The sequence below is a fragment of the Priapulus caudatus genome, unplaced genomic scaffold, assembly GCF_000485595.1.
Source record: "Priapulus caudatus unplaced genomic scaffold, Priapulus_caudatus-5.0.1 Scaffold8, whole genome shotgun sequence".
NCBI lineage: Eukaryota > Metazoa > Priapulida > Priapulimorpha > Priapulimorphida > Priapulidae > Priapulus > Priapulus caudatus.
In genome coordinates, this window is record NW_014577069.1 from 555853 (window position 1) to 580351 (window position 24499).

Here is a 24499-nt window from a genome sequence, read left to right on the forward strand (position 1 = left end):
AAGGATTACGTAATGGTTATGCACTCTTTCCGATATAGGTTTATTGCCACCTATTTTACGTATAGGTTATTGCAACGCTGATTTACCGTATAGGTTATTTGCACGCTATTTACCATATGGTTTATTGCCGTGCTATTCTACCGGTATAGGTTTATGTGCCCCACTGCTTATTTACAAATATAGGTTAGTTGGCCACGCTATTTACCGTATAGGTTATTGCACGCTATTACCGAATTAGGTTATTGCCGCGCTATTTACGATATAGGTTATTTGCCACCTATTTACCGTATGGTTATTGGCCGTTGCTATTTACCGAATAGTTATTGCTACGCTATTTACCATATAGGTTATTGCCACGCCTATTTACCATATAGGTTATGTGCCACGCTATTTACCATATAGGGTTTATTGCTCGTGCTATTTACCGTTATAGGTTAATTGCTACGGGCTATTACCGTATAGGTTATTGGCGCACGCTATTAACCGTATAGGTTATTTGCAGCGTATTTACCGCGTATAGGTTATTGCCAGCTATTTACCGTATAGGTTATTGCGCGTGCTATTACCAGAATAGGTTAGTTGCTACGCTATTTTACCATATACGTATTGCTACGCTATTTACCATAGAGGTTATTTGGGCCACGCTACCTTTACGCGATATAAGGTATTGCCGTGGCTATTTTACCGTATAGGTTATTGCACGCTAGTTTACGCGTAATAGGTTATTGGGACGCTATTTAACCGTATAGGTTATTGCACGCTAATTACCTATCATGGTTTTGCCGTGCTATTTACCGACTAGGTTATTGCGTGCTACCATTTACCGTATAGGTGTATTGCCGTGGCTATTTACCGTAAGCGTTATTGGCTGTGCTATTTACCGTATAGGTTTATTGCTGACCTATTACCGTATAGGTTATTGCCACGGCTATTTTACCATATATGGTTATTGCCACGCTATTTTACCGTATAGGTTTATTGCCACGCCTATTTACCATATAGGTTATTGGCCACGCTATTACCGTATTGAGGTTATTGCCACGCTATTTAGCCATATAGGTTATTGGCCAGCTAATTACCCGTATAGGTTATTGCCGTCTATTTACCGTATAGGTTATTGCCACGCTATTTTACGCGAATAGGTTAATTGCTACGCTAATTTACCGCCGTAAATAGGTTATTGCCACGCTAATTTACCATATTAGGTTATGCCAGACGCTATTTTCCGTATATGGTTATTGCCGGTGCTCAGTTTACCGATAGGTTATTCGCGTGCTTATTACGCATATAGGTATTTGCCACGCTATTACCGTATTAGGTTTATTGCCGGTGCTATTTACCGAATAGGTTAGTTGCCGGCTATTGTACCGTATAGTTAATTGGCCGTGCTATTTACCGCTATAGGTTATTTGCCCCCGTGCTATTTACCGGTTATAGGTTATTGCTGTGGGCTATTTACCCGTATTGGTTAGTTGCCACGCTATTACCGTACTAGGTTGATTGCCACGCATTTACCCACTAGTAGTATTGCCACGCTATTTACGCCGTATAGGTTATTGCCACGCTATTTACCATATAGGTTTTATGCCACGCTATTTTACCGTATAGGTTTTGGGCCGAACGCATTTACCATATAGGTTAATTGCACGCTATATTTACCGTATAGGTTATTGCCGTGCTATTTACCGTTATAGGTTATTGGCACACGCTATTTACCGTATAGGTTATTGCCACGCTATTCTACGCGTATAGGTTATTGGCCACGCTAATTTACCATATAGGCTTATTGGCCACGCTATTTAACGTATAGGTTTGATGCGTGCTATTTAGACCCGTATAAGTTATTGCCGTGCTAGTTTAACCCGTATAGGTTATTGCCGTGCTATTTACCGTATAGGTTATTGCCGTGCTATTTACCGTATAGGTTATTGCCGTGCTATTTACCGTATAGGTTTTGCCACGCTATTTACCGTATAGGTTATTGCCGTGCTATTTACCGGTATAGGGTTATTGCACGCTATTTACCCGTATAGGTTATTTGCTGTGGCTATTTACGTATAGGTTATTGCACGCTTTTACCGTATAGGTTTGATTGCCGTGCTATTTACCCGTATAGGTTATTGGCCACGGCTATTTACGGTATAGGTTATCTGGCCGTCTATTGTACCGTTAGGTTTTATTGCCGTGGCTATTTACGCCGTATAGGTTATTGCTGTGCTATTTACCCGTATAGGTTGATTTGCCGTGGCTATTTACCGTATAGGGTTATTTGCCGTGCTATTTACCGAATAGGTTATGCCGTGCATTTACGTATAGGTATTGCCGTGCTATTGTACCGTATACGGTTTATTGCTGTGCATTTACCGTAAGGTATTGCCGTGCTATTTGACGCGTATAGGTATTGTTCGTGCTATTTACGCGTATAGGTTATTGGCTGTGGCTAATTTACCCGTATAGGTTATTGCCCAACGCTATTTACCGTATAGGTTATTGCCGTGCTATTTACCGTATAGGTTATGCGCACGCTATTTACCGTATAAGTTCTTGCCCACGCTATTTACCAGATAGGTTTATTGTTTTCGGCTATTTACCGTATAGGTATTGCCCGTGCCTATTTACGCCGTATGAAGTTATTGCTGTGGCTATTTACCTGTATAGGTTATTGGCCACGCTATTTACGTATAGGTTAATTGCCGTGCTATTTTACCGTATAGTTATGTCGCCACGATTACCGTATAGTTATTGGCCGCTGCTATTACCGTATAGGTTATTGCCACGCTATTTACCGTAGTAGGTTATGGCCGTGCTATTTAGCTGTAATAGGTTAATTGGCCCACGCATTTACCGTATAGGTTATTGCCGGCTATTTATTAACCATATAGGGTTATTGCCACGCCTATTTACCGGTATAGGTTAGTTGCCGTGCTATTACCGCGTATAGGTTTATTGCCACGCTATCTCACCGGTATAGGTTATTTGCCACCTATTTACGCGTATAAGGTTATTGCCACGCTATTTACCGAATAGGGTTAGTTGCCGTGGCTATTTTACGCGAATAGGTTATTGCTAACACGCTATTTACTGTAATAAGGTTTATTGCCACCTATTTAAACCGTATAGGTTATTGCCACGCTATTACCGTAATTAGGTTTGGCCGTGCTATTTACCGTATAGTTGATCTGCTGTGTTGGCTATTTATACCATATATAGATATTGCGGGTGCTATTTACCGTATAGGTATTGCCGTGCTATTTACCGTATAGGTTATTGCCGTGCTTATTTACCGGTATAGGTTATTGCCACGCTATTTACGTATAGGTTTATTGCGGTGCTATTTACGCGTAATAGGTTTATTGGCCGTGCATTTTACGGGCGTATAGGTATTGCCACGCTATTTACCGTATAGGTTAAATTGCCGCGCTATTTACCGTATAGGTTATTGCCGTGCTCTTTAACCGTGATAGGTTATTGCCTGTGCTATTTACCATATATAGATTATTGCCGTGCTATTTAACGCAGTATAGGTTATTGCCGTGGCTATTTGACCGTGATAGGTTATCTGCCATCGAGCCTAGTTTACCGGAATAGGTTTATTGCCGTGCTATTTACCGTAATAGGTATTGGGCACGCTATTTACCGTATAGGTTATTGCGTCTATTTACCGCGAATAGGTTACTTGCCACGCTATTTACCGTATAGGTTATTGCCGTGCTATTTTACCGTATAGGTTATTGCCACGCTAATCTTACCGAATAAGGTTATTGGCCGTGTATTTACCGTATAGTTATTGCACGCTATTACGCAGTATAGGTTATTGCCGTTCTAATTACCGTATAGTTATTGCCAGCGGCTATTTTACCGTAATAGGTTATTGCTGTGCTATTTACCGGTATAGGTTTATCTGCACGTTAATTTAAAACCTATTTAACCGTATAGGTTATTGCCGTGCTATTTACCAGAATAGCCGCCCTTATTGCCGTGCTATTTACACGGAATATGGTTTATGCCGTGCTATTTAACCGGGAATAGGTTAATTGCCGGCGCTACTTACCCGTATAGTTATTGGCCGTGCTATTACCGTATAGGATTATTGGCAACGCTATTTACCGTATAGTTTATTGCCTGCTATTTACCGTATAGGTTATTGCTGTGCTTTTACCGTATCAGGTTTAATTGCCGTGCCTATTACGAATAGGTTATCTGCCCGTGCTATTTTACGCCGTATAGGTTATTCGCGCCGACTATTACCGAATAGGTTTATTGCTACGTCTATCTTACTGTATGGGCGGAGGTTATTGCCCACGTATTTACCGTATAGTTATTGGCGACGCTATTTAGCCGTAGTAAGGTTATTGCCAACGCTATTTAGCCGTATAGGTTATTGCCGGTGCTTTTACCGGTATAGGTTATTGCTAGTGCTATTTACACATATATAGATTATTGCCGGTGCTATTTACCGTATAGGTTATTGCTGTGCTATTTACCATAATATAGATTATTGCCGTGCATTTACCGTATAGGTTATTGCACGTGCTATTTACCGGTATAGGTTACTTGGCTCATATTCATAATTTCGACGTCGTTTTCGCCGCACAAACCTTCCTGAGGCCGCGCTGCACGCTGACGTTCTTACAGGCGATGTTGTCCGTGTCGAAGACATTGGCGCCGCACGTCAGGCAGAGGTCGGGGTCGCACTCGCGCACAGCGAGGAAGCAGGGACACTGCTTCGTGTTGCACTGCGCCTTGCAGCGGCAGCCAGGGAAGCGGTTCTGACCTGCGCAAACGTCGAGAGCATGGTAAAACATGTAGCGACTGCTTAACAACAGGGCACCTCGGTCTAAGCATTGGTTCAGTCCTGCGTACGCTGAGAGCATGGTGGAACATGTAGCGACTGCTTAACAATAGGGCACCTCGATCTTAGCGTTGGTTCAGTCCTGCGTACGCTGAGAGCATAGTGAAACATGTAGCAACCGCTCAACACACGGAAATAAAAACAGGTGACGTCGATCTTATCATTGGTTCTGTCCTGCATACGCTGAGAGCATGGTGAAACATGTAGCGACTGCTTAACAACAGGGCACCTCGATCTTAGCATTGGTTCTGTCCTGCGCACGCGTCGAGAGCATGGTGAAACATGTAGCGACTGCTTAACAACAGGTGACCTCGATCTTAGCATTGGTTCAGTCCTGCGCACGCGTCGAGAGCATGGTGAAACATGTAGCGACTGCTTAACAACAGGTGACCTCGATCTTAGCATTGGTTCAGTCCTGCGTACGCTGAGAGCATACATATATATATATAGTGAAACATGTAGCAACCGCTCAACACACGGAAACAAAAACAGGTGACGTCGATCTTATCATCGGTTCTGACCTGCAGACATCGAGAGTATAGCGAAACACAGGCACTGCTAAATATGCAGAAATAAAAACAGGGCACTCAGACCTTAGCACTGGTTCTGTCCTAGACATATCAAGAGTATAGCGAAACACAGGGGCTGCTCAACAAATGGAAATGAAAACAGGGCACATCGATTTACGCATTGGGAAGCAGTTCGGACAGATTTTGAAACTCATGGGAAAAGATCAACACAAATATATGCAAACGACTCCGGTCCATTGCATTTGAAATCCGCTTGGTGATTCGCAGCGTCCATAACAAAGACAAGCAGCAATAAGCTGAAACTTAGGTTAATAACTAAATTCGGTTTCAGCTAACATGCATTACACAAACCCGTATACACTTATCAATTGCATCTTCCCTCAACACACATCGTATCAGGGGTGAGTAATGACAAATATTTGTCATATATCTGTTATTATTCACGGTGTGAATCACTCCTGATCTATTACGACATATATCCTACATATGACATAGATTCACTGACAAGTATGACATATTTGTCATTAATCACCCCTGAGCTAACGTATGCAAGCTGCTTGCTGGGCTCACTTACAGTCAGATGAGCAGCGGCAGAATTTCTCACAGAAGTTTTGCGTCATAATGCAGCAGCAGTCGTTATCGCACGCCTTGCCAGGATGATAACAAGGTGTGTAGTTGTAAACCTTGTTGGCCAAATTGTCCTTCTTCAGCTGTATCTTGCGACAATGCATTGACCAGAGCCTAGAAAGTAAAAAAAGAGAAATATATGAACATAGACGTGATGAAACTAATGTTCATGAATATTCAAGACAGATTATGAATAATGAATAATGAATATAATGAATATAATGAATAATATAATGAAAAATGAAAATAATGAATATTCAAGACAGATTCTGCACAATTTTATAAACGATGTCAAAATTACAAGACTTGACATAGCCTTTTTTGCAGAGTGCTATCATAAACAGTTTGATCTTTACCTGTGTTTTCGCTTTTTCTTCCTAGGTGGCGTTATTTCCCAGTCTGTGTCTGTGTGAACGATGTCGGCTGCCTCCTTTTGTGCAAATTCATAAACCTTTTCGGTGGAAGGAAGCAATGATGTATATGTTAGAATGTAATGCATCTGGATATTGTACATTATGAAATGAGATGAAAGTGTCAATGACACTGTAGCTCACCACAAAAAAGGACACAAATGAGTGAGTAAGAAGAATTGAGTTTTAATTGAGCAACCATCGACGTACATTATAGAAACGATTGCCATCTGTATATCGCAATAATAATTTATAAACCAAAATGAATCACAATTTGTGACCGTAGATGGCGCTATACCCACTTTGTAGCGATGGCGCTTGAAATAAATAGGTTATGCTGCGTTCCGACATGTTTTGTAAATCTTTACTCTAATATAGACGTTTTATGCGGCAGAGTGGAAAGGAAATACCATTTTGCATTAAAGATATTGTCAATGAAATCTTGTAAAACGAACCAGACGAGTGTGACACCACAGACTGTTTGTGTTTATATAATATGCTATATAATTGCCAAACCCAACCTAATTTGCATAATTTTTTTTTAAATATCAAAACCCCTATTCATTCACATACCAAAAATGAGCAAAATCCGTTGAACTGAACTGACAAATGGCAATTCCCATTTTTGCCAAAATATTGCCGTGGCTCGAAAGTACTCGACTGGCGTGCTTCAAAAGAAAGTTCCATATGGGAGCATAGCAGTAACAACTACAACCAATTTCAAACATGTGGGTCAAACGGTTCCTGATTACGTGACCGAAACCAAGAATGTTGACGACGGACGGACGGACGTACGACGGACGACGACCCATGGCAATAGCTCAACTTGACGATGTCAAGGTGAGCTAAAAAATGGATAAAACATGGACTAAACACATAAATGGTGCAAAACACACGGAGAGCCACGGTACTTAATAGACCAAATTAACAGCTAATTACGGTCCGTTGCAAAATACACAGACTGCCAAGTACTAATCACGGACATGTTTTGTAAACATCTTTTTCTTAAGCGATCAATCAATTGAAATACAGGTACACCAAGTAACTGCTGTCACACTAGTTTCATATATAAACACACACATTCACCCATATATCATGAACAAAGTTTTTAACCATGCATATTACAAATAGTTACCATGGTAACCAGCAAATAATGAATAATTACGTTCTAGTACTCATGGAAATATAACAAACAATAATAACATAATAATGCACCTGTATATGTATATTTTATACTGTATATTGTAGATTGTATATTGTATAAGTTGATATATTGTACCTGTCTGCAGGTTTTAGTCTTTAGTACTGTGGCGATGGCACAGTAGTTGGAGAAGAAGACGCCTTGCTCTGCGCGGAACAGTGATGCATCAGAGCCGGACCACTCCTCCGTCAGCTCGGAGGATCTTCCCTGCTCCACGTGCATGTGGCTGTTCTCTGCAGTCGTAAAACAGTTTGCTTTAGAATTTCGGCTCCATTTCACGACGACTCACTCTACGATATCGATAACTAATAACATACTCGCAGTGCTTCTTACACTATTTCCATTTGTCGTTTGTCATTCACCCTCGTATCTTTATCACAAAATTTCATGCACCCGTGACTAAATTTCCTTATGTTTTTGGTAATTTTCATTCACCCCAAAATAATTTCATTCACCCTTGGGTAAACCATTCAGCAGTTTTTTTAAGAAGCACTGCAGTCTTTCATCTTCTTGAGTTATTGCCACTAACCAACTCAACAACAGCAATTCGTTCTTCGTTGTATATCGTCTACACTTCGGAATGCTAAACCTTCAAAACCCCACTAACATGTCGACTTTATTTTGTTACGACACACTCTACGCTTCGATAACTAATAACATACTCTATATATCAACGTCCCTTCTCAATGACTCAATGACGGCAATTCAGTCTCATCGTCTACACTTCGAGGAACGTTCACGGAAGGCAAAACCTTAAGTGCGAGTGCGTGAGCTGGCTCTCTGCGAGAACATACCTTGAGACTCGGTGGGTGTCGCGTCGACGTTGCGGTTCACGCTCGAGAAGCTGCTGTTGCTTTCCTCGGACATGTCGATTGACGGCGTGTGCGTGAGCGAGCGCTGTGCCTGGCAGCGCTTGCCGCCCTTCACCGCGTGCTTGCCCGCCGACTTGCTGCTCAGGCTCTCCGACTTCACGCTGCTACCGTCGCTGTCGTTCTCATCCTGTCGACACGAAATAGAAGGACGGGTCGTCAGGCAGGCAGTCAGGCAGTCAGGCAGGCAAGTTAAGGCACTGATCCAACATTCCGGCTAATATATCCTACTTATTATATTTCACAGCAGTATAATATATATATATATGTGTATAACATGTATGTATATATATATATATATAATATATATATATATATATACTACGTACAGTATGAATGAGTGCTGGCTCACAACAGGTAATTCACTTTTTATCATTTGGATTGGCTGTGGATACAGTTGACATATCAGCCTCCCAGTGCTACAGACTTCCTTAACACAAGCAATTTTTAAAAGCAAGTATCATTTCATTCCCAAAAAGGTAATCTTGAGGACATTTTCTTAGCTGGTAGGATCTGGAAATTGCTGATAGCAACAGATGAAGGACGATGTTATGAGCAAAATATGTGCAGTTTATGCACCTACTTAATTAGCTCAATTTTAGCACCTACTTTGCTTATTTATAACGAGATCCCATATTAAATAGAATTACACAGCATAGAAGATTAGTTTGCATACTGGCAACTGTAACTAAGCATTACAGCAGATCCAATGCAGTATGAATTGTGGCATTATTTGCTTGTAGATTTTTCTTCAATTCACTGATGATATATGCACTTTGCCAGGCTGCCATGACAGCTGCTATTATTATATACATGTTCAAATAAATATTCAAATCACCATTTTACAATAATATGCAATAATATTACATGTGCAATAATACACATTACTTACTAGATCTATCTTGGTTAATTTTTACTCAACAGTGAAGATTCAAAACGTACTGCTGACATTTCGCCTCCTATCAGGAGGATTTCTCAAAGCTAACTGAAGTTATCAGTTTTGGCCACCAGATGGTGTAGTAGTCAACAGCTTGGTCCACACGTGACTAAGCCTGTATTCCCCCCTCGTCACGGTTGATGTTCGGGGTCTTGCGGATCCAGATGACTTCCTTAATCCATCGCCTGATTTTGATTGGCTCGCGATCGGTAATCTTCGAATTATCCAAATCGATGGTGTGATTGGCGGTCGCTACGTGGACCGTGATCGCGGATTTGGTTATTTCAGTAGACGACTGTTTTCGTTGGGCCCTTGTGAAAGATTTGGGAGCTACGATGTCTACGTCCTACTTGTGGACCAAGCTGTTGACCACTACGCCAGCTGGTGGTCAAAACTGATAACTTCAGTCAGCTTTGAGAAAGCCTCCTGATAGGAGGCGAAACGTCGGCAGTTTGTTTTGAATCAACACTGTTGAGTAAAAATTAACCAAGATAGATCTATTATCTACAGACCGAATTAACTTATTTAATGACTTTACATACTGCAATAATATTACATGTGTGATGTAACATTAAACCCTAACATGCCTAGATATGTCACAAATTTTGACACAAGTTGCTATGAATAACCAATATACACAAGAAACTACACCGCCATACAGATAACCCGCTATACTGAATGCAAATGTGTCAAACAGTAATCGGTTGATTCACCTTAGTAGAAACAACTAGAATGATTGTCCTAGAGAGGGACTAATAATACCCCCCCCCCCGCTTCGAGCTGTTATGGTGCCTGTATGTGTATTGCAGAATTTGTCAACGAACGGCGTTATGGGAAAAATCAGCTGCCACAGAAGGCGCAAGCAAACGCAGAGTGAAACATGAACAACATCAAGCACGCACGCACGCACGTACGCACGCACGCACGCACGCACGCACGCACGCACGCACGCACGCACGCACGCACGCACTTGGGTACTGATGTGTACCAAATATGGTTGAAATCGGTCCAGTACTTTTCGAGGAGATCTGCGCACAAGGCTGGTGTCGGACAGACAGGCAGACAGACAGGGTATTCCAGTATAACCCCCCCCCCCACCTAACTAACTTCGTTGGCAGAGGGTATAATAACTGCAAAGGAGTCAACAATTTTAGGTAATAGTAACACAAGACAATTTGTAACCTAATAATATTCCCATTTCTTAGAGTGTCATTATATTAATAAATACATAAGCCAGTTAAACCAGTCGCCATATTATGTAGCTACTACAAAGTACATCCACCTGGCCACTTATTGACGTTTTCACGTCTTTTCTAGCCAGAGTTGAAACATTTAAGCCCTAGCCATGTCAAGCTTGTTAAAATCCAAGCACAAACCTCAACCAGCATAAAGAATTAATGCGACCAAAAGCATTGCAATGTTCAAAAGTACATTTTAGTTGGTCTAGTAATGAAAAACATGACAAAAACAAGCTTCTTTTATGCTACAGTAACTATACCACCAGCCACTGAAACAAGTATAACGAATCCCAGCAAGGGCATAAGGTATCATAAAAGTTCTAGCAAAGCAGAAGCCAGCACTCTGCACTGGTTTCGCTATGAAGACGGGTAGCAGCACAGATCATGCAGTTACACACAACAGCATCTGCAAACCTGTGCCTACTCACCGACCATTCATCAGTATACGTCTGCAAGATACAATCAGAATCACATCAGGTCTGAACATTCAAACGGTCAGACGACTTGCTCGAATTTCACCCCATATATTCAATGTCGGGCAACATTAGTGGGGCTTTAATCTTTGGGAGCTATGCAGTCAAACCAGTGTATAAAGGTCACTTAAGAGATACCTTCAAAACTCTCCCTTATAGATAGAAGTATGTTCTACAGAGTGGTTTCAATGTCTAACTGTCCCTCAGTGGAAATGCCAAAATTGTCCTAGACAGGTTTTACAGAGGTAGCTGCCATCACCAACTTGACTGTATACCAATCCATTGTCACATTGTATACTGGCCCTAACACTACTACCTCACAAACTTTAATGAAATAAAAAAGTAAAAAAAAATCATTAAAAATGTTTGAATAAGATGTCAAACTATTCCAAATCGATGATAAAGAAACCGTTCAGAGAAAAACACTATTTGAGTGTTAAAATTTCTATCAAGAAGAGCACTATATCATATGAGCTGGTATCACAATGATTTCTCAAGAAAAATAACTCACCTTGTTTGAGTCTTCTTTTCCAGAGCTGCTGTCTGGTTCACTAGGTTCCCTTGGTTTCTGCAGCTAGAAGTCACAAGTGTCTTGTTAAAGATCATTTGATTTGTTAGCCAATTTTTCTGTGACTGTGATAGGTCTGTTATGTGACTGTACAGCATAGTAATAAACCAACATATTAACATCAAAACAATTAACCTCAGTATCGATCTGTTGTTTACTGCTGATGAATGCACAAATACCAGAATGCAATTATTACACACAAATCATTCTACCTCGTTGGCACGAACCATGTTTGTTGAAGAATCTGTGATTAAAATATTTTACTCGTGAATTTGTGGAGGGATACACATTTAACTAGCCCCTTACGATCTACACGAAATGAAAGCGTAGAGATATTCTTCAATGAGCTACCTTAACAAAATGCTTGTAGCAACCAGGACCACATGGTTCTGGGTCGATCTTGATGTCAGGTTTCTTTTTTACTGGCGCTGGAGTAGGATGATAGGCTGTAAAATAAATGGGGGCATTACGAGACTTTTACGAGGCTTTGTCCCTTGATCTGTCCCCGATGCTTTCCTAGAGCCACAAACGAGTACTTGAACATTTTGTCTGCATAATAGTGAGCTCAGTCTGAGTAGCACTTACGGTGTAGAAAGCAGTCGTATTTGTAGCAGCGCCTGCAGAACAGTGTGTGGAAGGAATGCATGGTCTGCTCGCGCAGAACCGATTTCGCATCGGGCCCGTCTATGTTGGGAGTGCACTGTGGCGGCAGGGAATGAGGGTCAATGCGTTCCGTTAGCTCACGGTACCTGTAGCAGACAAAGATATCCATCTATCTAAGGAAGAGAGCGAGAAATGTCACAAGGCAGGCGTAACTAGCCCGATTTCTCTCTGGTTCAATCGCTAGATGATGACAATTCCGAAAATCACAGCTTTATCTATGTCTCATCCACTCACTTTTCCTTCAGGTCAATGCTCTTTCCTTTATCAGGAAACATTCTTGCTATGGCTTCAAAGACAATGTCCTTGGGAAATGCAGCTTTGGCTGATGGTGTAGTCAAGCTTGATCTGTCTACCTCATCAGCACTTGTACCAGCTTGCGACATTCCCACTTTCGAGGTGCTTGCATCTGCAAAAAGTGATAAAAATTTAAATTTTCTGTCAGTGTATTCGGGCTTGTTTTTACCAATAATATGCATCTAAAATGTTTTGTAGCAGGGTGTATATTGGCTGCAGCACACCTTTACATGTAAAAAATGATATACTATTAATAAACACGGACATTTTATCACATAAAATCATCATGAAATTTCCCCTGGGTGCACGTTCACACTGTACCTGGTGGAGGGGATTTGAGAGGAGATGTAGTGGTAGCAGTACTAATAGAATCTCCAGCAACCTTGCTGGCATCAATACTACGTGAAGTGCTTCCAGCAGCACTGGCCCTGGTAGTAACCGTCTCTGTAATGATAACTTGCCGAGTTAAATTTCCTAAAATGTTTTTCACGATTATCTTAAAAATGCTCATTAGTAATTTTATCAATAAGTAATATTCCTTTGATAAGATTGCCTACATATTATGGTATAATTTTTTATGAAAAATACTATGTTGCATTTAAATCGGTATTATTGTAAAGCAGAAATTTCTAGCATCACAGTAGGTTTAGCATAGTAGTTAACTATCAGGCATGAGAACATGTTTTTGGAGGAAATATTTAAATTCATGCCAAAGGCACTATAACAGTGTGCATAGCACACTGTCCTGCTAGGGGGGTCTAGGGGCATGCCCACCAAGGAAATGTTTGACATTTGGAAGGGCAGATAGGCCATTTCCATGTATTCTGGGGAAAATTGCAAGTCCATTCTGTTTTTAGTAAAAGGCCAATTTCGTGACTAACAATGCAGTCTAGTCATTTTCTATGAAAATTTCAATGTTTCATGTGGCGGTTTTAAGTTTAAATTAAAAATGGCGTCCATTTTGACAAAAAAAGTACACCTTACCCCCCCCCCCCTTCCTCCCCCTCAACTTTTTATTCGTTTTTGCATCAATCTCAAGAATGACTAAAATGAAAACTAAAACCCAGAAATCCGCGAATCCACAGGAAATTCTCATGCCTAAACTATTCAAGCATACCAGGGAAGCTTCCTCTAGTGACTGTGCTAAGACCACTTGATGTGCTTGGATTTTTAGAAGTGGATGGACCTGCATCTGAACCTATATAAAAGGAAAGACTCACATATTCGTTCTTCAACAAATCCTCAGTGGTTATCAAATATCTTTTCCACTCAGCCATACACATTAGTAAACTTCTCATTGCATGATAGCATTATGGGTAGGGCTGTAACGATCCACCGAAATCGAATCGGATCGAGATTCTCTTCCATCGATCCGAGCCTCGATATTTTTCCCCGTATTTTCGATTCCACTCCGATACCACTTTTATCCTCCAATAGATGGCGGCACTACGCTATATACTGTAGAGTGTTATCGAGAGGCTAATATCGAGAACCAAATCGAATCGAAAGGCTTGTGTATCGTTACAGCCCTAATTATGGCAATTATTTTAACAATGTGAACTCAAAAACATGCACCAGCATGAGATGCATGAACAAAACGCATTTTTAATGAATCCCAGGCATGTCTCGTATCACGCTGCACACCCTACCCAAGGCGCATCTCATAAAGCACCTCATCTGATCATGTCTCGCATACCAAGCCGCGCCCTTAGCGAGGAGCGCCTCGCACCACGCCGCACCCTTACCGAGGCGCGTCTCGCACCGAGTGGGCGTACGGGGCGAGGGTCATGTCTCGGACAGCGCACGGGGCGGCAGGCGGGCGTGGGGTAGGGGCGCGTCGTGCCGCACCACGCCGCGACGGGCTTACGCGGCGGCCCGGCGGGGGGGCGAGGCGGCCGCCGGTGGGCTCAGGCGCGGAGGCGGCCGGGCAGCCGGCTTACCGAGGCGCGTCTCTCACCACGCCGCACCCTTACCGAGGCGCGTCTCTCACCACGCCGCACCCTTACCGAGGCGCGTCTCGCACCGACTCCAGGCACCGCTCGACCGGGGAGGGGCGGGTCTGCTCACCAGCGGCGGCACACGGCTTACCGAGGGCGGGCGATCTGGCGTGCGGACAGCGGCGGCAGCCCGTGTGAGCGGAGGCGGGCGGCGCTCGCGAGCGCACGTCGCCGACACGGCTTGACGAGGGCGTGCGGGTGCGTGCACCACGCCGCACCGTTAAGCCGAGGGCGCGGCGCGGTCTCACCTCGCGCCTGCACACGCTACCGGGCCGCGTGCTGGCTCGAGCGCACCGCCGGCACCCTTTACCGAGGCGCATCTCTCAGCCGACGCCACACGCTCTTACCGCAGGCGCGCCTCACGACCAGCGCCAAGCCCTGTACCCGGCAGGCGCGGTTCGTGCTTCACCACGCCGCACCGCTTAGCGAGGGCGGTGCTCTCGGGACCACGGCCGGCCACCGCTTACCGAGGCGCTGTCTCTCACCAGCGCCGCGCACCCTTACGAGGCGCGGTGCTCTCACGGACGCCGCACCCTTACCGAGGGCGCGTCTCTCACCACGCCGACAGCCACTTTACGAGGCACGAGTGCTATCCTACCACGACGCACCCTTAACCCGACAGGCGGCGTCTCTCACCACGCCGCACCGGTATACCGAGGGCGACGGGTCTCTCACCACAGCCGCACCCTTACGAGGCGGGTCGTCTCACCGACGGCTGCCAAGGCCCGGTTACCGAGGGCGCCGAGCTCCGCACCGTGTTCGCGCTGCACGCAGTCGGCGCCTGTCTCGAATGCCACACTCCACCCTTACCGAGGCGCGTCTCGCGCGACGACGCGGCGGTGGAGGCGGAAGGCTCCTCCTTGTCCTGGAACGCGACGAGAGCGTTGACGAGTTCTACGAACAGCGGCGTCGCGCGTGTCGTCGATGAGACCACGGCTCGGCGCCCCGGTCGCCGTGCACCTTGCCCTCGTAGTTCTTGATCAGCTCCTCGATGAACGACGTGTCCTGGTCGAGAAACTCGTCGCCCATGTACGGAATGTTGTGCAGCACCGTCTCTCCGTCGACCCTGCGTCCGGCGCGGTGGCGCCAGACGTGCGTCGAGTTTGAGCTAGGAGAAATATAACGCCGAGCGCGGGGATCGGCTGCCGCACTGTTCGACTCAGCGCACTTTGTTCTACACCTGTGAGCCTGCGGGTGCTGCGGTCAAACGTTGTAGGTCAGGTGAGCGAGAAATATAACGGCCGGCGCGGATTCGGCTGGACGCGATGTTCAGCTCAGCAGAATGCTTGTTCGTACAGACCTTCGAGTTGAGCGGTGCGCGTGGGCGGGGCGTTGCCGACGGGTGTGCAGTAGAGAGGAGAAAGCTTATAAGGCGCCTAGACGGACGCGCGATTCGGGCTGCGCAGATGGTTCAGTCAGCGCAATCTTGTTCCTACACCTGTGGAGGCGGTGGCGCGCGGCGCCGGAGGGGGATGCGCAACGTGTGTGTCAGTTGGCGAGAGAAAGTATAACGCGGAGCTGGTGGATTCGGGCATGTGTCGAGTGCGGCACAAGTCTGGTGTTCGTACCCTGGTGAGGCGTGCGCGCGGGGGGATGCCAACGTGTGTCAGTTGAGCAGAGAAATATAACGCGAGCGCGGATTCGGCTGCGCAATGTTCACTCAGCACAATCTTGTTCTACACCTGTGAGCGTGCGCGCGGGGGGATGCCAACGTGTGTCAGTTGAGCAGAGAAATAACGCAGGCATGGCTTCGGTTATCATTACACGCACGCAAAGTTTATGCAGCCCCTTCTCATTCTACACCTGGTGCGAGGCCAAAGAGTGTCAGTTAAGTGGAGCAAAGAATAAGATGTGAGCGTGTCTTCGGTTAGCATTACGCGTGCGCGCAATGTTTATGCAGTGCCGTCACACTGGGCGGTGTGTAGACATGGTGCGGGCAGCAACGATCAAAGTGCGCGTCTATCGGAGGACAGGCGCTCGCCGCGTGTGGACGCAGGTAGCATTACATGCGTACAATGTTTATGCAGCACCGTCTGATTCTCCATGCGGCGTGCACGGCACGTTGGGTGTATTCAATGCAACGTCTGATGCGCAGGGGTAACGGACTGCAGAGCTGGGTTTAGCAATGCGCTGGGTATAACGGTGTGTCCGTTGCAACCCGGCTTTGTCAACTGATTTAAGAACATCGCAAGTAATTCATCAAGCTCTCCCTCTGAGTAAGCCTTAGACTCATAAAATTAACAGTCACTATCCATAAGGACCTAGGACTTACAAGGGAACAGCCCTTGATTGGATATTATAATTTCTGTAATACGCACCATGTAATTCTGCTGGAGTGGTGCCCAACTGTACATAGTTGGTACATTGGTAACGGATGGTAGCATATGTATAACTGTTGACTGCTCCTTTAATTCTACATTCATTCCACTTTTCACTTCTGCCTGTAAAATCATAAAGAAAATCAAGTTTATGCCACAAAAAAATTAACGTAACTGATTGCATCCTATTCTGGTTATTATCACTAGGTCCTATTCTGTCACAGCTCATACACACACTTGCATTTAGTTACGTAATAACTACTCCCATTTAGCCTTAACAACTTCACAATTAACAAGTTTGTTTATCTTATTCAATGACTAAACTATATGGCATACCAACAATTTTAACATAAGCCTTTGCGAGCTTCAAAAACCAACCCACTGTAGAACTGTTGCTTCCTTAACTACGATATTCCCAAGATCCATTTTAACCTGATCACGTTTTCAGGATATTTGACTCAGGATTATAAATCGTAACAGAAAACCAACACATTATACGGAACTTAACTATTGTCATAGTTATACAATGTGATTACAAACATTCACCTTCTGAGATACAGATAAGTAAGCACAGGTTTTAGACACAGGATAAGCTTGTATCGTCTCGCCCTGCATCCGTGCATCAACGGCTTCTGTAAGTTCCGATACCAGTTTTCTGTTTGCTGCAAATGCAGTCTGAAAAAGTATGCATCCTGGAATTTACGTCACACTATGAGCACATAAAAATGCAACAAAACGAATAAGAGGACGCGCTGCTTAGACCTTAAACATGACAAAAGAAGATAAATATATACTGAACATAAATAACGCATAATCATAAGATCCCAAATGTTTAAAAAACAGTAAGTTAATCTAGTTCCTTGAACTGTGCTCAGGAGACGAATTTCGCAATTTTAGCCACTTGCGATTTTTCGCGAGTGCCTAAAAAATCCACGTGCTAAAATAAATTCTAACGTGCAATTTTTTTTTGTATAACAAACTACTTTTTGAATATTACATACACTTTTTGCATACTATTACTAGTAATCTTTGGAATGAGCTTATGTTGTGATTTATGTATGTGAATCTGATTGTTTCATGCCATGTGTGTGATTGTGTTCTTGCCTTCTTATATATTTTGCATATAAAATGTAACTTGAAATGAATCAAATCAAAATTTATATAAAACCTTAACACTGGCTTTATTATTTATTGAACAACGAAACGATCTCTTCGTGAGGATCATTGTGAATAATTTTATTAAGAAGAATCCACATGGCATCTAAATTCAGTGACATGCATTGTCGATGTCAGGTACTGTGTAGTACTATTAGTAGGCCCTACGACATATCTGGAAGCTATAACCACCAGCAATCCAGTTAATTCCCAATGGAATGTGTCATGTAACAAGCAATATCTGCAGTTTGAACACTGAAACATAAGATCAGTGTCAATCTATTGCCTATGGGGCAATGGTGGGGCATTTGGTTTTCTTGCCAGCCAACCACCACCTCCGGATAGCTTGGTTGGGATCAAACTGGACCAGTTTTCGGCCAGAAATTGAAATTCTGAAGCTGATCAAGTGTCGCAGTGTTCAAGCTGCACCCCCAGTCACTTTTGATACATTTTTCGCTGACCAGTTCCCGCGATCTCCGCTAGGGTTCGGAATAAGACTATCATTCGCGCAGGGAACCAGCGAAGTTCCGTTTGGGCCTGCTGCCGGAAGCGATCGGCATTATGAAAGTGTAAACAGCGTACGGTAAATAACGGCAAATTGAAACTTGTTTAGGCAATTTGACCGACCAGTTTGACCATTAATCATGAAATATATTCTTTCCGTGCTCGACAGGGATAATGTATGCGGTGTTACCGGTGTATGCTATAAATTTCCACTCGCAGAAAATAGCAAGTGCTTATATTTTCTGCTCGCAATTTCTCAATATCGACACGCCTTTTGCGAGTTAACAATAGGGAAATTCGAGCCCTGGACGCTGGTGCTACCCTATTCCACTTCAATAACAATGGAATGATGTAACAGCATGGCAAATCTTTGATAGAAATTAGTACAAAAACAGCTGAAGGGCTAAACATTTATAACTGTCTAAATTGAGCCTGGTGGTATTACTGTTTGGCATTTCTGATTTACACTAATTCCATGTTATTCTTAAACCGCTACTTACTTTTATAGCATCAGCACGTCGAAATCGCCGTAACTGACGAAGTCTCATGTATTCAGATTTTACCCTCTTTTTCCAAACCTCAGGTACATCCACTGATGGCAAGGTTGACCACCCCATCCTGGCTAAAGTTCTTGGAACGTGTAGTTCAAAGCTCTAAAAACAAGTTCACGACTAGAGTGTAAACGTGACTTTCGAGCAATTTTACGTTTATTCGTTGGCATCCAATAAACTACACTACACATGCACTAACCCATGGGTATGCAAACACACTGTCACACACACACACGCGCGCGCATGCCGGTTCAAGGATAGAGAACATGGGTCCCAATAAAACCAATGTCATTTACCAATTACATCAATATAAATATAATATTATATCAATGTAATAGGTTAGGGTTATGGTTAGGGTTAGGCACATTGGTTTTATTGGGACCCATGTTCTCTATCCTTGGGCCCGCACGCCCATGGTCATGGACACACACAGGCACACACACGTTTCATGAGTAACAGCACGTATTATTTATGCAGCCGGCTATAGTTATCATACTGTCATTACTGATGCAAACGAGTAAATATATCTCATTCCGAAATTCCATCTTAAGTGCAGTAGCTAGGGTAGTGAGTTAATAAGACTTTAGTGTAACTGTTACTGTTAGTGTTAGTATTGACTATTGTATTGACTGAGCTGCATGCATTGTATGTATGATTATGTAGCACTGCACAGTGCAGTGCATGTTGAACTCGCAGCCATTTCTACGCACAAGTTGCCGAATGTTGCACTATTTACCATTTTTACACAACTACTTATAACTAAAAGGGTACAATGTATTTCATATATGTTATATGAAGACTTTGCACGAAATAGATGGCGGTAAACGAGAAAAAACGAAGATTTTAATAAAAACTAACCAACAAAAGCGTTCTTCTTACGCACGTTAATCAATTGCAGTGCCATCTAGTGGCCAGATGTTCATTTATTGTCGTCAGGAATTTTAAATAGAGTATATCTTTTATTACTGCTTTATTTCTACTCCAAAAATACAAATAGACTATTAATATATATATATGTGGTGCAAATGCTGCCCAGAATTTCACAGGCACTTTTCTTGGGCAGTTTCGATCGTTTTCAATATTTTAATGATTGTAAACAAAAATAAACAATGTTGCCTAATAAAAAATAGTATTAATTCAAGAGCCATTCAAGTGCTCATCTACAACATATAATCTTACCGTGCGCGGGCCTGTATAAATAAACTCACAGAAGATAGACTATGAGATTGTGTGTGCTGGTCATTATGGTCTATATGTGGTTGTAACCGAGAACAATAATATAATGTAGTGTAGGCCTATATAATTATTGTTTTCGGGTTTACATGACTATAGTTACTCGGTTGGAAACTCCATTAGAGGAGTCTGTGCGCGAGCGGTTCAACTCTTACCTACAAACTCCTCAGTGGAATGCTGAATTCAGCACGCTAACGAAAAATTACAGCATAGATATTTACAGGGGTTATAATAATGACAAATATGGTCTCCTGCAAATATCTATGCTGTAATTGCTCGTTAGCGCGCTGAAGTCAGCATTTCATGTGTTCGTATATATCAAGGGTTAATAATGACAACGTTTGAAATTGTCATTATTAACCCCTGATCATGATATATACAATTACGTGCATAGCTGACTTCAGCGCGCTAAGGAGCTAACAAATGACACAATGACACACGATGACACAATGACAATCACAATCAATCATCGACAGGCGGTCTCTGGTTAGGGGCCTACGTTGTTTTCATCGCTGGAAATCGCGTGGTCTTCACAGCGGGTGATAACATTCAAAGCAAGGCCATAACATACCTTATTTACAATAATAATGATTTTCGGTCGATTGTATTATTATCATCAACACTGAAATGGCATCTTTTAACATTGATTTCAATGTATTAGAAGAAATACAGGTACGTTCAACGAGTCAACAATAACATGTCATGGTAATCTGTGCTGCCTCAACCTGTTGTGTTGGCTGTATTAGTAATTTAGTATCCATGTATTAACCTGAGTTGTCGCAGCGCAGAGACTCATTATTTCAGATAAAAGAGCAAAGTTCCACAAGCCATTTTACTTCTACATATGTACAGATTTGACACACGTTCTATATTCAGCTGACTGATTCTCTTGTTGGCGATGTGCTACACGAAATGACGAAAGACAAGGGATTTTCTCAAGACATGCGGGCTCACATTGAAAGTTTAAATAATGAAAACAATTAAATCCCCATAACTAATTATATAGTGTAAGAACAAATATATAAAATCTAAGCTTACTAGAGGTTAAACATGTTCGAGTATGTGCAAGTATTCTTCTTGGTCTTAGTCTCTCGCGGATGATTCACACTGAGACGCCAGCTAGGGGCCGACCTCCCTGTTGATAATTCTTATCCACCTCCCTCGATCGGCCGCATCGTCCTCCGTTACTCCAAGCATTCTCATCTCTGCCTCCACAGCTCCACTCCATCCCTCTGTCTAATTCTCTGTCGCCCTCTCGTCAGTCTTCCTCTCACCGGCTCCTGCCATGCTCTCCTCGTTTGCTCCTCATCTTCCTTCCTAACCACATGCCCATACCATCTCATCCTACTTTGCATTACAACTTCCTTAATGTCTCTTACTCCAGCTATTCGCCGTACCTCCTCATTTGTTCTACTTTCTCTCAGTGAAACTCCCAGTATCCATCGCAACATCCTCATCTCCGTTCTCTGCAACCGAATTTCCTCATTTCTACGTATGGCCCAGGTTTCCGCTCCATACGTTAGCACGGGTCTCACGACTCTCCCATAGATTTTTACATTAAGTTTTCTGGGCATGCTTGGGTCGCACACCACTCCTGAAACCGCTCTCAATTTTCTCCATGCTGCCCTTATTTTATCCGCGATTTCAACTTCGCATCCTCCTGCCTCTGCCATCGTCGCTCCCAAGTACTTGAATTTGTTCATCTGCCTCATCTCTACACCGGTGCTGTCGACTATCTGTATCCGTTCACCTCCAACCCTTCTTACTGCTTATCATCACCTCTGACTTACGTGTATTTGCTCTCAGCCCTCCTCCCTGTAACCTTTCCTGCCACTGCAGCACTCTCTCCTGTAGCTCCTATTCAGTTTCCGCCACTATTTCAAGATCATCTGCATATAACAGCCCCCATCCACCAGTTTCTCTCAGCTTCACCCCTGGTGCAGACCCCTGGTGCAGACCCACCTTCACATCGAATACTGTTGTCTCCAAACGCTGTTCTCACTGTAGTTTTTGATCCTTTGTACATTTCTTCTATAATTATCACTATCCACTCCATCACTCCCTTCTTTCTCAAATGTTTAACAGCTGTTTATGTACTACAACATCCCAAAGCTGTGGAGGAAAGCCAGAGTGGTTGCAATACTGAAGCCTGGTAAAGACTCAGCTGGCAAAAATAGCTATAGGGCCATGTCATGGCTCTGCCATACATACAAGCTCTTTGAAAGAATCATTCCCAACCGTTTGGCCCCTTTCGTAGATGAACACCTTATTCCAGAGCAGGCAGGTTTTAGACCAAGAAAATCCTGTACTAGCCACCTCCTCAACCTTACACAGCTCATCGAAGACGGGTACGAAAAAGGGCTGATTACTGGAGCTGCCTTTGTTGACCTTTCCACAGCTTACTACACAGATAACCACAACATTCTCACCAATAAACTATACCAGTTCGCAAAGGATATGAGAATTCATCAAGAATCTGTTGGCCATCAGGCGGTTTTTCGTTGATCTCAACGGTAACCGCAGCAGATGGCGTATAGACAGAAAAATGGTCTCCCACAACGCAGCGTTCTGGCTCCTCTGCAACTATATACAACTATTTACAACCATGTACAACTACATATAAGTATATACAACAATATACAGCTATATAAAGTTATATACAACGATATAAATTTATATACAACTCTATACAACTATACAACTATATATATCTATATACAGCTATAGAGAACTTCATGCCCACATTACCTATTGAGTCTGCCTTTAGGAGATTATGATAGAAACCCCATCCATATGCGTCCTCTCTCTATCTAGCTACATCTCGCTCTTTTCCTCCCTAGCTCTCTTCCTATCTGGTACCGCAGAATTTGTATAGATACCTTGTCACCTGCCCTCATCACCCGTGCGGTATAGCTACCGCGTCGCAGGACGGTTGGGGGGGGAGCGGAGCAACAAACCAGTGCACATCCAGGCCATCGTAGATACGATTACGCGGTCAATGACGCACCGACACCGAGTTATAAATATCCATAACACAATTAACTTGCGCGTGTGCCGCCTGCCCAACCCTCCGCGCGCATCAGAAAGAAGCAGCAGCAGCAGCGTACGTACGCATGGGCCTGCTGTTAGAAATACGTAGGCCCGCTCTTCCAGTATAGATGATCGATATATCTTTTGGGAGGGCATGACAGACTGAAGCACGCTGTGAGAGAGGGTGACTCTGTGTGAGCACTTGGTTACATACTGGCGCGGAATCGGGAAACCCTTCTTATCGACTCTTATACGTTGTCTCTCTCCGACGCCTTGCTCCCAGAGCAGGCTGCACGTATAGAGAGATAGAGGGGAAAAGGAGCACCGGGTGAACGTGGTGGAGACAGGGTGACCGGCTGCACTCCGGAGAAAGCGGCTGGTTTCAGATCCGCCATTATTTGTCGACATTTTTCGCGCACACGCACGTACACACGCACATACATACACACACGCGACGACGCCACGCACGTACGACACGCACGCCACGCAACAACACGGCACGCACGCACGGTACACACGTACACAGAACACACACACACACACACACCAGCACACACACACAATGCACACACACACACTCGCGTTGGATCGAAGCGGCGCACACAAACACACAGCACACACACCCACACACACACACACACACACACACACACAAGGCACACATGGTAACACACGGACACGCACGTACGTACGCACGCACACTCCAAATGCTCACGTACGCTGGCGTTATCGCGCGGCTCCTTCCTCGCGCTCTCCTCGTCAGCGTGACAGCTCGCGGAAGCTGTGTCCATGGCTGACAACGTGACGTCGTTCGTAAATCATCGATTGCCCACGTTAACAGTCTCGTAGTGGTTCAGGGCCGCTAAATTTTGAACGGCAGGACGCTATATTATGTCACAAAAAAGCGTGAAATCTGTGGTCGTTTTACGGCGGAGTCGAAAATCTAATTGAAAGATCTGCTTTAAAGGTCTGATGTAAACGCCAAACCACCGCATCGCATGATAACATCGGCATTGATCTGGTACGAGCGCACGGCGAGAACTTCACAT

The 24499-nt window shown here is 43.8% G+C and overlaps 1 protein-coding gene across 1 annotated transcript in view; it reads right to left on the reverse strand.

The window, feature by feature from the left end:
- Positions 1-22922, reverse strand: part of LOC106806436 (histone-lysine N-methyltransferase EZH2-like) — a 27942-nt gene extending 5020 nt beyond the window's left edge. Inside the window, 17 exon segments of the mRNA XM_014808368.1 lie at positions 4599-4774; positions 5957-6123; positions 6366-6460; positions 7699-7853; positions 8415-8619; positions 11649-11711; positions 12057-12151; positions 12291-12454; positions 12603-12774; positions 12984-13106; positions 13780-13860; positions 15470-15559; positions 15562-15725; positions 16976-17100; positions 17524-17652; positions 19137-19289; positions 22863-22922. Coding sequence (XP_014663854.1) covers positions 4599-4774; positions 5957-6123; positions 6366-6460; positions 7699-7853; positions 8415-8619; positions 11649-11711; positions 12057-12151; positions 12291-12454; positions 12603-12774; positions 12984-13106; positions 13780-13860; positions 15470-15559; positions 15562-15725; positions 16976-17100; positions 17524-17652; positions 19137-19289; positions 22863-22907 — 2202 coding nt within the window. The 5' untranslated portion in view covers positions 22908-22922.
- Between the last annotated feature and the right edge of the window lie 1577 nt (positions 22923-24499).